The 14,435-nt window shown below is 36.0% G+C and overlaps 1 protein-coding gene across 1 annotated transcript; it reads right to left on the bottom strand.

Moving 5' to 3' along the window:
- Positions 1-3,588: 3,588 nt before the first annotated feature.
- On the bottom strand, positions 3,589-13,731 carry LOC142539241 (replication factor C subunit 1). The gene is given in 24 exon segments (XM_075644540.1): positions 3,589-3,931; positions 4,024-4,083; positions 4,385-4,631; positions 4,720-4,812; positions 4,899-4,971; positions 5,207-5,331; positions 5,808-5,847; positions 6,630-6,811; positions 7,932-8,022; positions 8,386-8,555; positions 8,976-9,029; positions 9,326-9,533; positions 9,605-9,726; positions 9,810-9,998; positions 10,081-10,232; positions 10,584-10,605; positions 10,607-10,727; positions 10,818-10,879; positions 10,959-11,034; positions 11,292-11,359; positions 11,435-12,028; positions 12,471-12,596; positions 12,802-12,851; positions 13,533-13,731. Coding segments are annotated over 23 exon segments (3,039 nt in total). The 5' UTR covers positions 12,805-12,851; positions 13,533-13,731; the 3' UTR covers positions 3,589-3,770.
- Positions 13,732-14,435: the final 704 nt, after the last annotated feature.

The following is a 14,435-nucleotide window of genomic DNA, read 5'->3' on the forward strand; positions in this document are numbered from 1 at the left end:
CGATTATATGATTGGAGATATCGTGAGGGAAAAGACCCCAGAAGGAGCCCGTTTACGGGAGAAGGCCCCTGAGGGAGCCCGACGATCGTATTTTCATCGACATGATATAATGATATGATAGGCCAAGGCTCAGTTGATGGGTGAGATTGTCGCTGATATCCCCGTCGTCCAGTACTATCATATACGTAGATGGATCCATCGACCTTCAGCTGAAACGAAAGTTACAATTAACGATCTGAATTCAATAAAAAGGAAAACGTATATGTATATGATGAAAAGGGATATGTATATGATGTAAGGAAAAATGTTTAAGTTTATGCATGTTCATGAAAATCTATTTTAAGTAAAAGTATTTTTAATGTTGCATGTGGATGTATATGCATGTTATCATGGTTAAGGTTTGCTGAGTCAATAGACTAACTAGTTGTGATCGATGCATGTGAGCATGATGTTGATGTTACTGGAGGCCTTGATGGTTGATCTTGCTGGACTGAAGGTGCACACAACCCGAGGACCAACGTTAGTTTTCCGCACTTATGTTTATGAATTATGTTTATAAATAATCTAATGATTTAAGTTACTTTTAAGATTTTATTGCTTATGATGCTTTATGGGGTTTTTTGAGAGGATGTTAGAGTTAAGTTTATTTTTGAAACAATGTTAGTTTAGGTTGGTTGACGTTTTACGATTTATTTTTGAATAACTTTCTTTTGGATTTTCAATGAATAGTTGGTTGATTTATTTTTAAATGGTGCAAAAGTATTTTAAAATATATTTATATATATGTGTATGGGTTCGGCCAAATAGATGGGTGAAAAAAATTTCCAAGTATATTTTAAAGAAAAACGAGTAATGGACGTTTCAGTATATAAAGATATCCAATCATATAGATGAGTGTTCACGTTATGAGTCGTTGAACAACATTTCCTCATACTTTCCAAGTGGTTATCACTTATCGAATATATTAGTCTATAGTTGTAGTTGTACATCTTTAGTCCTTTGACCTGGGACAACATAAAGACATTATGTACTGGTGCTATACTTTGACTAGTTTACCGACTCTGTGAGGGTTACCATGTGGTGAGATTGAGTGTAGTTCGACATACATAAGAGCCACTGCATTATTGTCGAGGATTCACCGCTCACTTATGTGTGTGGATATCCTCCTATGTGATCTGATGAGTTAATAGTGCAAGAATATCTGACCAAAGTAAGAGTTGTGCTTTAGGGAAAATTGTTTTCCTAGTTGCACACTAATCAAAGATGCATATCAAATTTATATGCAACTATCGATATACTAATGATTGCATATTCCATCGAGATATATGTGTTGAAAGGACCTTAATACATGTTAACCATAACATACTGGTTCTTGTAGACAGTATCAGTGAAACCTAGTGAATCATGGGATGATGTTGCTAGATTTTCTTGTAATGTATCGATGGATACAATCAGAACTGAGTTAGGAAGTTCTTGTGATCAAAGGGTTGATGCACATAATTGGACAAATAAGAGTAAGCCCATATAATGGATAAATATTATCTCAAATCACACTAGTTATGAACTTATAACTAGCTGTATTTCTGAATAATTGAGGGTCACAGGTATTGATTTCAGTGTTACCGTTGAGATAGCCAAATTCAAGGAGTTGAATTTGGTGATTTATTTTGATGAATATCAAATATATGGCTTATAAAATATTTATAAGTGGATTCATATTTGAAAATTGTGAGAGTTAGCATGACTACTAAATTAGGAGAGTGCAACTATCTAAACTTTGTGAAGGAGTTCTAAAATAGGTAGTTACCAAAAACAAATTAGTGAAAATTTTGATTTTCGAAATTTTCACTTTGCATCATGATAACGAGTTTTTACCCTCGTCACATAAGAGACGTTTGATCATCGATTGAGATTAAGCTGAAACCACAATCATGTATTACTTGATTAATAAGGTTGAAGAGTCCTAATATAAATTTAACTACTAGGAGTCATAATTAGACAATAACCCTAGTAGAGGTTTGACAATGTAAAAACTCTCTAGTAAGAATCTTAGTAAAATTCTAACTTGATCCATAAAAATTATAAATATAATAATGTGTGTCAAGTTTACATGTTAGACACTTCTTCTCTATTCAAACTTCAAAAATTTGGCCACCTTGATTTCTTGACAACCAAGTCTCGTCCGACTACTCTCCACCACCTCCGACCGGTGCTCTCATCGCTGATCACCACCACTCTACCACCAATTGTGTGTACTAATTCTCAACGCTTAAATATTCTATATTTTCAAGTGCAAATTAGAAGATGAACAAAGATTTCGATTGTAGACTTGATTTGGATATTGAAAAAATGTGTTTGATCCAGTAGATCGTTTACATTGATTTACAAAATGGGCCATATTAGCTTAAATTCGTAATAGTTTGAGCCGAAAGTTATTCGCTAAATGTAAATTTTCAGTAAACACCCTATAAATGGATTTAAAATCATACGACATTTTGGCCAAGTTTTTAATGTCAAAATCAAAATTTTTAAACTTACGTTACTTCTTGAGGGGGAGAAAACGATACACAAACCAATTCTACCTTATAATATAATAATTCTTTCCATCAAACTCTCCCATGAAGCAGATAAATCGTTGAGTCATTATCGAGGCTTCAGAAACCACTTATGCTTCACGTGTTAATGGGTTAGGCGAGCCTCGTGCTATAATGTAGCCTAAGCCATTTTCATGATCTTGCTTCTCATATTTACAAGATTTTGGATTCTATCATTGATTTTGCACATACTGCATTTGTTAAGGGACATGCGACACCTGACACGGTTCATTTCACTTATGAGTCACTTCACAAATATAGAATGAAATGATCTGACCTTGATGTATTCTCAACTTTATATAAGGTATGGGGGTTAATCTTGCATTAAACTCACAATTAACAAAACTTTAGTTGATGATAAAAAAAAAAGTCAAATTTAAATCAAAGGACAAATGATTGCACCTCAGCTAAAATTTGGTTAGCTTACACATCAGAAATCCTAACAAAAGTAGACGCTTCCAATTCTTTGAAAGAAAACAAATACTACTCTCAACCTAGATAACCACAAAATATGACATACTGTTTGCCGCCCGTTGTACATATATGTATATCATGCAGCACACAAAACGTGTATATTCTTCAGAAGTCAATATTTCTCACATACACCTACAATCTCAAACACGATATATAGAAAGCAGATATCTGTCTCAATGTTGACACAAAAGTAGTCATTCACAACGGACTGGAGTTTCTCACAGGAGATGTTGATTGGATGAGGTTTTTTTTTTATCGATCCTCGTGGCATGTTATGAAATGTGTGCTGCAACTTTGTGTTCTTTATCTATCAATGGTGGTCTGATAAGCTTAAAAAAGGCATGTTTTTGCCAGGGGTGGGTGGATGCGTAGTTTCCCCATGACATTTTTGTGGATGACATCAGTATGCAAGCTTCGATAAAATAGTTCCCTGTTATGTTTAGTGTGGAAATTCGTGTTGATCAGCAAAATTTACTTCACATATCAAATGAAAAGGCAAGGTGAGCAAAAACACAAAATGGGAGCCAAAAAATCCATTTCATTTTCAAATGATTCAGCTCAACAAAAAAAGTAGCAAAGAACATCTTACACTATTTCATTAAAATCCCACTCCTAAAACAGGAACTTGACATCTAATGGGGGAAATGAAACGGGTGGTGCATACAGTGTACGAGTTCTAAATGATTGTGACAACAAAACATTTTATCTCTTTCTCTTGGAACCAGAACCGGTGCCCCGTCCTCCTTTCTGGTCCGAGGTTGCAGCATCAACACCAGCACTTCCTTTACCTCTCCCTCGTCCGGCGGGTGCCTTTTTTGCACTTGAGTTTCCAGAACCCTTCAACTCCATTTCCACTTTGATTGCTAAATAAACAAACGAACAATACAATAGTCCATCAAAATTATATTAGATCACAGGTCAATATATATAGTTTCTTGGGAAAAGTATCACCAACCCTTCGAATTAAGACTCCGCAGATCTGATTCCACCATCTTTTCATCATCAGATGAGTCATCTGAACAAACAATAGGCAACAAAGCATTAATAGTCAGAAATGATTATTAAAACAAACAATACATTGGCCAAAAGCAGATTTCTTAAATGAGAAATGATAGTGAAGACTAATCCACCAAACTGCACAGTCCTAATAGGTACAAAAATTCATTCAGTATTCATGGTAAAACTCTAAGTATTTCCTTAAAAAGTATGTGCTTTACAAAGTTATTAAACAAAAGTATGCTTTATCAACTCCGAAAAAAAGATCAAATTGACTTTAATCAATACATCATCACACTTGCATAACACGGAACACATACCTTGGTCCCCAGTATCTGATAGGATTTCTTCTTCATTTTCTGCAGATACAATTGCATTTTCTTCAACTAAGGCGTCATCTACAGGTTCCAGCATTGCTGCAACCCGCTTCTTAGGAGCCTTTTTCATTCCAGGAAGAGTTATAAAATCTGCTGTCTTTATCACACGCGATGAGCCACCTTTGTTATAAGCTCGTGTCAGTGCAGCTTTTACAGCAGGCTGTATGCCATCCAATGGATTTGGGTGCCCCTTGTGCATATACACGGTAACCCAGGTGAGCAGAGCAGCACAAACACAATTATATCAGGCGGAGATAGGCAGTAAATGATAGAAAGACCTTAAATTTTGACAACTCGACGATCGTATCCAAGTCTTCCATGTTAATGGAGTACAGATCCATAAAGTCGACAACTTTCTCAACGGCTTCATCCTGAGAAATATTTCACAAAATAAAGGATGTTCAGAAATAAAGATATCAACCTTTTGCTTCACCAATAAGGGAACAAAAAAATCAACCTTAGGTAGCACCCTCAAAGGATGAGTCAACTGCTTCAGGAGAAGAGTATGATAGTCCAGTCGCAAAGTTGCCCTGCCATGATGAAAGCGGCATAGTTAAGGAGAACAAAGAAAGAAAAATTAAAGAAGGTACACATGAGTTCAAGCTACGCTGCCTTACCCTTCATTTAGGGAAAAAAAACTGAAGGGATGAAAAGGTATCGAAATAATAAAAAAGATGGCCAAGATTTCTAGAGACGAAACGTAGCCTAACTATAGAATGATCCAAAGCAGTAGAAGAGTCAATGACACAAACACAGAAAATGTACCTTCCTAAATTAGATTCACGAGATGAAAGAAGATGAACATGCAGGTCCTCTAAAAGTCTGTAATTCTTCCTTGCGGTAGAATTTTTTCCCAGCCATCCACCAAATCTATTGAAATTGCGTTCTCCCTGAAAAAGTGAAAAGAATAAGAATGATCATACCTTCAGAACAGAGATATTACTCTTCAGATTAGGTAGGCTGAAATCAACAGCTGAAAAGTTTCTCAAAACACGATACAAAAAATGAAACCAAATTTTTGTTTAGAGCCCGATGTTATACTCACTGGCCCTCACTGAATCATTAATTCAATACTATCAAAACAAACATTTGAGCAATAGGGTGAATATGGTTCTCATATAGACAGAATGATATCAAAAGGATGCTTATCAAACATGCAACACCAAATCAATAAAAAATGACAAGAAAATTAAGAATTCAACTTTTGAAGCTCAGGTTACTTCTAAACATTAAAAAGTTCTTCATATTAGTTACCGCCGAAGTTTTGGATTGAAGTTAAGGGAATGACTCATAAAACTAACACTAACTATGCAGAATAACCTATTTGGTCAAAAAGCACTCATATCCAAAATTGGAATCATATTACCTGCTCAAGTATTTCCCGTTGCCCATGTAACAGAGCTGCACTGGTTCAAACAAAATAAATTATCATCAGAGCTATCATAACGACGTACAATATCAGAGTTGTAGGAGAGAAAAATCACTCTTCATTTTATTAAATAATAGTTCATGGGTAATACATCCACAGCTATGTTGCATGGATATGTGTACAGATAATGTATCGAATACGATATGGATACGACGATACGACAAATTTTGAAAATATAAGACACGATACGGCTAAGATACAACAATTATTAAAAAAACATATAAATATTATACATACATGCATACACACACACACACACACACACACATATATATATAGTATTAAAAATTAAAATTGTAGAAATATAAATATATTGTAGAAATAATATATACATATTTATGTAAATATATACAATGTACATCTTCGGAGCAGTGATCTAAAAGGAAAAAACCAAAAAAATTCAAATTGTTTTTTGCCGAAACGTGTCCACGACGTGTCTTCGCCGTGTCCGACTGGTCGATCTTAAAAAAGTCAACAATGCGGAATTTGTTGTATCCGACAAGGGTGTCTGTGTGTCGTATCCGTAGTCCGATACTTCAATTTTTTTTAAGGTATCCATGCTACATAGATCCACAGTTATATAGAAACTAGGGAACAAGAAAATGGAAACAAATAATTGTATATCCCCTAATTTATTCTATTGTATCGAATAATTTACTCTAATTCCTAAAATCTGTAATTTTATTAAAAATATCTTCCTTTTATTAACATACAGCAATAAGGAAAGAACCCGCCTAGAACCAAGCATAGAGAACTTACGGAATTATACAAGATGCAAGAGAACCAATCTGAGATAGCTGCCACTGACGGTATCTTCGAATTTGAACATTAACAATATCACCATCGGCGATAGATTCAGCAGCACGAGCAAGTAGACTCATTCTTTTCAGTTGGTTATCATCTTTACCGGATGAACTTGGCCTATAATTGATATAATTTTCCTGAAAATAAAGTATAAGAATCTAGATAGATGCTCACTTTAACATTCATCCCAGGTGTAAAGTACTAGATACGTTACTTACTCCCCAACTAGAAGGATTCGGCTATACAATACTAACAGTGCTCACATTAACATTCATCCCAGGTGTAAAGTTAGTTGACTCCTAGTCTTTCACTATCAGATAAGCATTAGTCCCCAACTATAAGCAGTTGGCCATACTGTAGTAGCTCTTTCGTTAAATTTATTTATTGTTAATGGCACAAGTCACAAGTAGTATTATAATGCATCCATTGCAGGAACAAATATATTTCTCATCCATAGGATTGACACATTAATAATGAAAACTATAGAAATTTGCGTTTCTATGCTGCACATTCATTCCACTACTGTCTTCTATTCATGCAAAATAAACAACTGACTGAACATCTAAAACAACTAAATACCAGGAATTGGGTGCACAGCTACTAAAGATAATGATAGCTCAGGTATTGGGAGGGAATTTGGGAGAAAAATCAGTATTCGAGATAGATTGAAAACAAGACAAGTAAAGCTAAGAGCTCAACATTGACGACATTGGATTCCGTGTATTGAGTTTCAGTTTAAGTTCAAGCTTGAGGTCACCAGAGCAAATGCAAACAGAAAGGAAAAAAGATAAACATACCATGATAATTTCGCCAGAACTCCAGCAATATTCACAATAAAAGGCATCACAATATATTTGGGGCACAAATCCTGAAAGTCCCCAACATTTTGCAACCTCACATACGTGACTATGCAGTATCAAATGTATTGTGCACAGATCATGCAATTATTTGAAGGAAAAAAATTGTTTGAAGGAAAACTACAAATGAATTATCTTTCCATCAAAATCCAGTGGCTTGAAAGATGAGAAAAAGGAAGAAGAGACCAGTGGTAGAGAAAAGCACACACTAAAGAGAAAATAATATATTTTAGACGTATCAGCACTCAGCAGACAAATATCGTTCCAGCTTCAGCATTCTTCTTATGCAATGTCTTATAAGTTTTGACAACCATTTATCCATTAGCTCTCAAATGTTGTCCTCCGCCAATTACCAAAGTTTGATAATTAGTAGACACTGAAAATAGTTATCTGGCAATACCTGGACAAGAAGTGGGACAAGATCAGGATCACTCATGCTAAGGTCAATTCTCTCATCCATTCGCAACTTCCCCCCATTGAAGCCAAATAATCTGTATAAACAACATAAAAATTATCGTTCTACCAGGCAAAAGTCAGAAACTTACAAATCATTAGAAGCAGCCTCATTTGCTAGACATATTGATTGAAAAGGCAATGGATATGATACCTTCTCACACTGAAATACAAGGGAAAATGGCATTCATACGCAAGGGACCAATAATTAGCAGTCAAGTTACCAACTACTTCCTGTAGCTCGCTCATTTTGACCCCCAATCACGTATATAAAGGAATTCAATTGGAGTTATATCCACACAAAAAATACCATTAAAAGACCAAAAACATTAAAACATAAAGAGTAGCAAAAATAACATCTAACAAACAATTGAAATCCAAACATCTAAAGACGGTCATACTTATCAACAGCCGTGAAGGGTGAAATATCTTCATCCTTGGAACTGTTTTGAAGGCGCTGCTTGATGTCATCAAAATTAAGGACTGCCAAAGAGAGACTCATATACTGCAACTGGTTCAGGGCCATTCGCATATCTCCATTGACTCTTTCTGCCAGTTCCTCCAATGCAATCTATGATTGTAAAGCATCTCAACCAGTAACATAAGTAGACATGCAATGATTAATGATTTGTGGCAAAAGTTGATAGTTTCTAATTTAAGATAGAATGTCTAGAAGCTCCAATCTCTCAGTTCCATCACCCTCCTCGCCCGCCTCCCAAAAAAAAAAAGAACCAGAGGAGAAGAAGAGAGAAAAAAGTGCAATGGAAAAAATATCAATAATTCATTCATCGATCGACACTCTCAAGGTTATGCCAAAATGTGAGTTTAATGGCACAATTAAAATTCAATATCCTATAAATATCTGCCAATCTCAAAAGCACGTTATGAAACAAGCATAATATAAAAAAATGGAAACATTTAAAAAGGGAAATAAGAAAATTTAGAAAGTTAAAGCATTAATATATAAAAAATCGTTCATCAAAGATTGTACCTCATTAACTTGGAGGTGTTCTGCATTTGCTATCTGTGATAATCTTTTTGCCATCTATCAATGCCATTACCATAAACATCAAAGACTTGAATGAAATAATTATCACGCTGAATGCAGCAATAAAAACTCAAAAGACTAGCACCAATAGGTTCTGGCTGTCATCGTTTTTACCAAAAAATTAACTCAAAAAATATCAAGAGTGAAGAGTTTGATGCTTCGGGGACGGGATTGTGTTTGAATATCGATTCAAAGTGTCTGTCATGTATATAAAACTGAAGATTCCAACAGTAATCAATACATTTTCGTGATACATGCACATTCATGCATAAGATGAATAGACCAAAAGAGACCTGCTGCTTTGTTGGTTTACGATAGCTAAGGAGTAAGCAGTAGTTCACTAGGCTTTTAAGTTTCTGGCTATAGCGATCATTACAGATGCATATAATAGGAATTTTTGAAATCTTGATACTGGCAATAAGATCCGCTATTCCACCTCTATCTCCAGCAGACATGCCATCAACCTCATCCATGATAAGAACAGTATTTAGGTTCTGAGAACTGTAATAGCAGTAAAAAACAGTTAAAGTACACCTAAGTTACTTTCTAATGCAAGCATAGTAGCAACCGACCGTTCCATGTTAGGATTCAAGCCTTCATTGCTAACAAGTTCTTTGATAGAATTAGAAGTACTTCCACCAATTCCTTTCTGAATTTTAGCATCAGCCTTTCCACGACTGTCACTTGCATTAACCTAAAGGAAATGAACATGGTCAATTTATGCACAAGTATGGCCATACTTTAAAACAAAAGGGATAAATTGACACAAACACCTACCTCAATTGCACGGAAACCAAGCATCTGACTAACCAACTTCGCAGATGTTGTTTTCCCAATGCCTGGCGTCCCACTCAACAATACACACTTTTTAGCACCAGAATCATTCGGCTTCTTTCCTTTTCCTTTTTGCCCTGTATTAAGGAATTGTTGATTCCAATTTGCGAGCCAATCATGAAGCTGTTTCACCTGCATTCGACATGCTATTGTCACTAACAACATACAGATACAGACCCTCACCTCCCAAGAAAGATGAATTAAAAATACATACCAATGACTGGTTCCCAACAATATCATTAGGAACCTTTGGCTTATATTTTTCAGTCCATGGCAACAGATTTTGTGTGGATGGTAGTTTGGAATAAACAGCAGAAGGCGTCAAACCTTTGGCATCCTTGCTTGCAACAATATGGCCAACTTGTTCTAGCAAAACCATTGAAATCCAACAAGTAAAAACTAATTTAAAGAAAGCACAGAAGTAAAAATCACAAAAACAAAAGAAGAAGAGTCAAAGGTTGTCAGCTTTCACTCCTGAAGGATAAATTTACGTTTAAAAACTAGCTTCCTGAAAAGTTGAAACAGAATCAAAACAGAATAAAATGAAGCATCTACTCAAGTACTCAAACTTTCATGCCCACAGTGGAAAACATAAACATTAACTTTCGTCTGACATTGTATGGTGATATCATGCACAACAAAGTAAGTTAATTTCTACCGGCAGCTTCATGAAAACACTGTAAATGATCAATCAAATTGTGGTTCATGGAAACATACTCAATTGTTCTGGCTTTTGCAAGGCTCTTCTTTGTAGGAGATGGAACAACCTTATCCGCTGTCTTCTTTGTTGCTTGCGCAGTTGCTGAATTATTTGATGCACGAATCATGTCAAATAAACCATCCTCTGTAAGAAAGACGGTGCTGGGGAAAGATAAATTTTTTAAAAAATCAACAAACTGATGAAGAAAGGAGAAATGTCAAATACATGGCAAATAAAAACAGATTACTAACCCAAGTTCTTTGGCCTTCTCGGACTTCCGTCCGCCAATATCTTCATCACATAGAAGATAATTCTGCAAAGAGCACAATCGATTATTAGCTGATAAAATCATGCCATGAATAAGTAGTAACAATAAAAAGTCAACAATTCACCGTCTTTTTGCTGACAGATCCAGTAACACGCCCACCGTGACGCTTGATCAAATCCTCAGCTTCTTCTCTTTCCAAACTGGAACAAGAAAAGCACAGAAAAGGCAAGTTTAACTAAGTCAATGATAATCGAATCACCAATCCGAGATAGAGAAGCAGCGCACATCACAAACAAGTGCAATTAACTGTTTGTGAACATGCAACCTTGAAGGCACACACATTCACTCGCACAGGCTTTACGGTCTATACTTATGGAGTCCCAAATAGTATGCGATTACACATGCCAGAGCCAGACATGCAAGTCCCATAAGTACAAACCCAATAAGATCAGGTTACCTGTCGAGTGTTCCACTGATCACAAAAGTTGAACCATCTAAACAGTTAGCAGCACCTGTAGGAACTTCCTGATAAACAAGAAACCAAATCCTGTCAACAAGTGGCTTTTTTCAAAAAGGTTATAAGATTCTCTAAGTTCTCACCTTCTCTCCTTTATGAGGAGGATCTTTCCTCTCCCCAAAGTTCATGAATCCACCCCTACCTCCACCACCTCTTCCTCTCGCACTTGCTGGGACACCTCTTCCACCACGGCCTCGTCCGCCAGATTTTACAGATTTAATATCCTTATCGTCGACATCCTCTTCCTCGCTTCCAGCAACATCCATACTTTTTGCATTTATTGGAGTGGCTGAAGAATCTTTTGCACCACGACCCTTTCCAGCAGCATTTGAATTCGATTTTATTTTTGCATAATCATCGTCATCACTTTCCGCAGTAAACTTTCGAGAACTTTTTGTAACAGAACCAATTCTCCTCTTGCCAGGAGTGGTACCCATTGTACTCTTCCTCGAGGAAGATGAGATGAAATCTCCATCTTCATCATCATCGTCAATCTCAATTTTGTGGATTTTTTTCTCCGGTGGAGGCTTTAATTCTTTAGACAACACACCGCCATCACCTCGACCCTTCCTTTTTGTAGAAACTTCCTTGACACACGTCTCATCTTCTACATTTTGTTTATCTTTAGCAAAATATTTGCTTGTTTTCCTTCTACCAAGAAAATCTTCTCCTTGTGCCTAAGATCCGAAAATAAAAGAAAACATGTAATGTGGATAGCTGATTTTTCAATATCATATTCCTGACCAAATAAATAAACTGCATCAATAAAAAAGATGATGCCAAGATATTGATCCAATGAAATCTGTAACTTGATGGGCTCTTTAATCCATAGATTTGTTTGTGTCAACATGCTTCACCAGTTTGTGTTGCTTGTTCTTAAATGTGAGGAATACAACACAGCTATTCCATACTTCCACCACATAAATCCTTAACTAACATACAAGTACATTATTAGATACATCAAACAAAGCACAGTTCCAGGATATTTACCGAAAAATAAATCAGCAATGAAGAATCAATAATTGCATTTCTTTAGCATAAGAATTCAGTTAAAATGAAAATTAAAATCAGCAATTTATAAACCGGAAATAAGATAGTTTCAGAGAAGAAAGTTCGAACCGCTTTTTCAGGCTGAGGATCGGCACCAGGAGGTTTTTCGGGAGTCAAGGACTTAGCTGGCTTCGATGCATTGTCACTCCCAGCACCTTTTTCATGTTGCTTCATGAACCATTTCCTTATATCTGACTGTGGTTGTTACAAACTATTTTAATGATATCCACATCAAGACGAATACCCAACATTCACCCCCCAAATGAAAAGTCGAAATACTAATATAGAACGTGGAAGACATATCAACAATATTAACCCCACAAAATAAGCTAAAAGATAAACAAAAAACCATAGCTGTGCAACAAAGGTAAATGCATGTTGTGTGTAACTTGAAACTTACCATCGATAAATTTTTCACCGGCTTGTGAAGTATTGCACTTCTAAAATAATCTGGAACAAGGGAAAGAAAACTTATATTTGCAGTGAATGAACCTAAAAATATCCAAAATCAAGAAATCTAGGTAGCCTGTTCTGAGAAATAGTTACAGGAACAAGATGCTTATGAAATTTTTGCAGGGAGATTTGGATTTCACCCATAGTTTTGGGAAATATTCCAAAATATAATCAACAGACTCTTCATGATTCAATACCCCACCCAGCCCCTTTTGTAAAATTGGCCGCTCTTTAATGATTCAAAACTGCGGGTATAAAATAAGCCAAGTTGGCTCGTGAGCCATTCCCTTGAAACCTACTACCGCAAAGCTCAAGCTTTGACATGATAGTTTGAAATCTTGCGACCCGGTTAGCAAGCTTTGTATTTATCACTATAATTTTTTTGATCGTCCAATATATGATATCTTATATGTACTCAATTCTGGAAACTGGTCGAATAACAACTAACTGATCGAAAATTCATGACCTCAGACACAAGCTCAACTGAAGCTCAAGTCTTACACAACCCAAATCAAAACCCACCAAGTCCATTACTATATAATGAATGCAGCAACACAGCAACACACATAAACACAAACTCGATTATATAAATATAAATGGTGATAAAGCAGGCAGAATGAGAATCACTGAGCGTGCCAGAGTGCGAATGCGTGCGAGTGGAGGGCGGCGGAAGATAACCGGAAACCGAAGACAAATATGTATGCTGAACCGATCTGCAAAAGGAGAGGAGGGTTTCGCAAGAAAGAAGCGCCAGGCTCGATCGGTAACGCTTGTTCAATTGATTTTCCCAATAAACAAGAGAGAGAGGAAGTGGAAAAAAAGAGATATGAGCCTTAGCATTGATATTGGGCTTAAAGGCCCAAATAAATTCAACAAAAAAATATGATTAAAAGGCCCAAAATGTAGAAAGTTGAAGAAATTTAAAAAATCACAGACAGAATCAAATAGTGAGAAATTAATAATTACCGTTCGGTATTTGCTTCCCTTGGCAGTGATAGTCCCCGCAAGGCGGTTAAGAGTTCTTTTGTATAAATTAATCAAATCAAAACCGAACCAAATTAAAATTAGTTAATTAATGGAATTTCATGTTACGCTAGAAACACTGGTAGCTTAGAAGATTTCACGACCTCGACTCTTTTTAGAAAAAATAATAATAATTGAAGGACATGATTTAAAAAAACCCGGCTCCATAATAAAATCGGAGAAAAATATCGAGAGACGAGGCTCAAAACTCCGGCTCTTTTTAAAAAATCGAAAAAAATAATTTAAGAATCGATAATCACAACCCCGAATTCTAAATAAAATCGACAAATATTATTAAGGGTCAAGGTTTTCACCTCGGCTTAATAAATTTGGAAATAATTATGGAGAGGTTTGGATTCGCACTACAAAAAAAAAATTAGCGACGGTCAAACCGTCGCGAAAAGGGTAAAGCGACGGTTTTAACGACGATTTGGCAGTCCGTAACTGGAGATAGCGTCGCCTTCTACGAGCGACGGTTTCTCAACTCTCGTCGCACGGAGCGACGATTTTGTTGAAGAATACCGTCGCTAATTAACGACGGTTTATATGTCAATCGTT

The sequence above is a fragment of the Primulina tabacum genome, chromosome 3 (genome assembly GCF_025594145.1).
Source record: "Primulina tabacum isolate GXHZ01 chromosome 3, ASM2559414v2, whole genome shotgun sequence".
Taxonomy (NCBI): domain Eukaryota; kingdom Viridiplantae; phylum Streptophyta; class Magnoliopsida; order Lamiales; family Gesneriaceae; genus Primulina; species Primulina tabacum.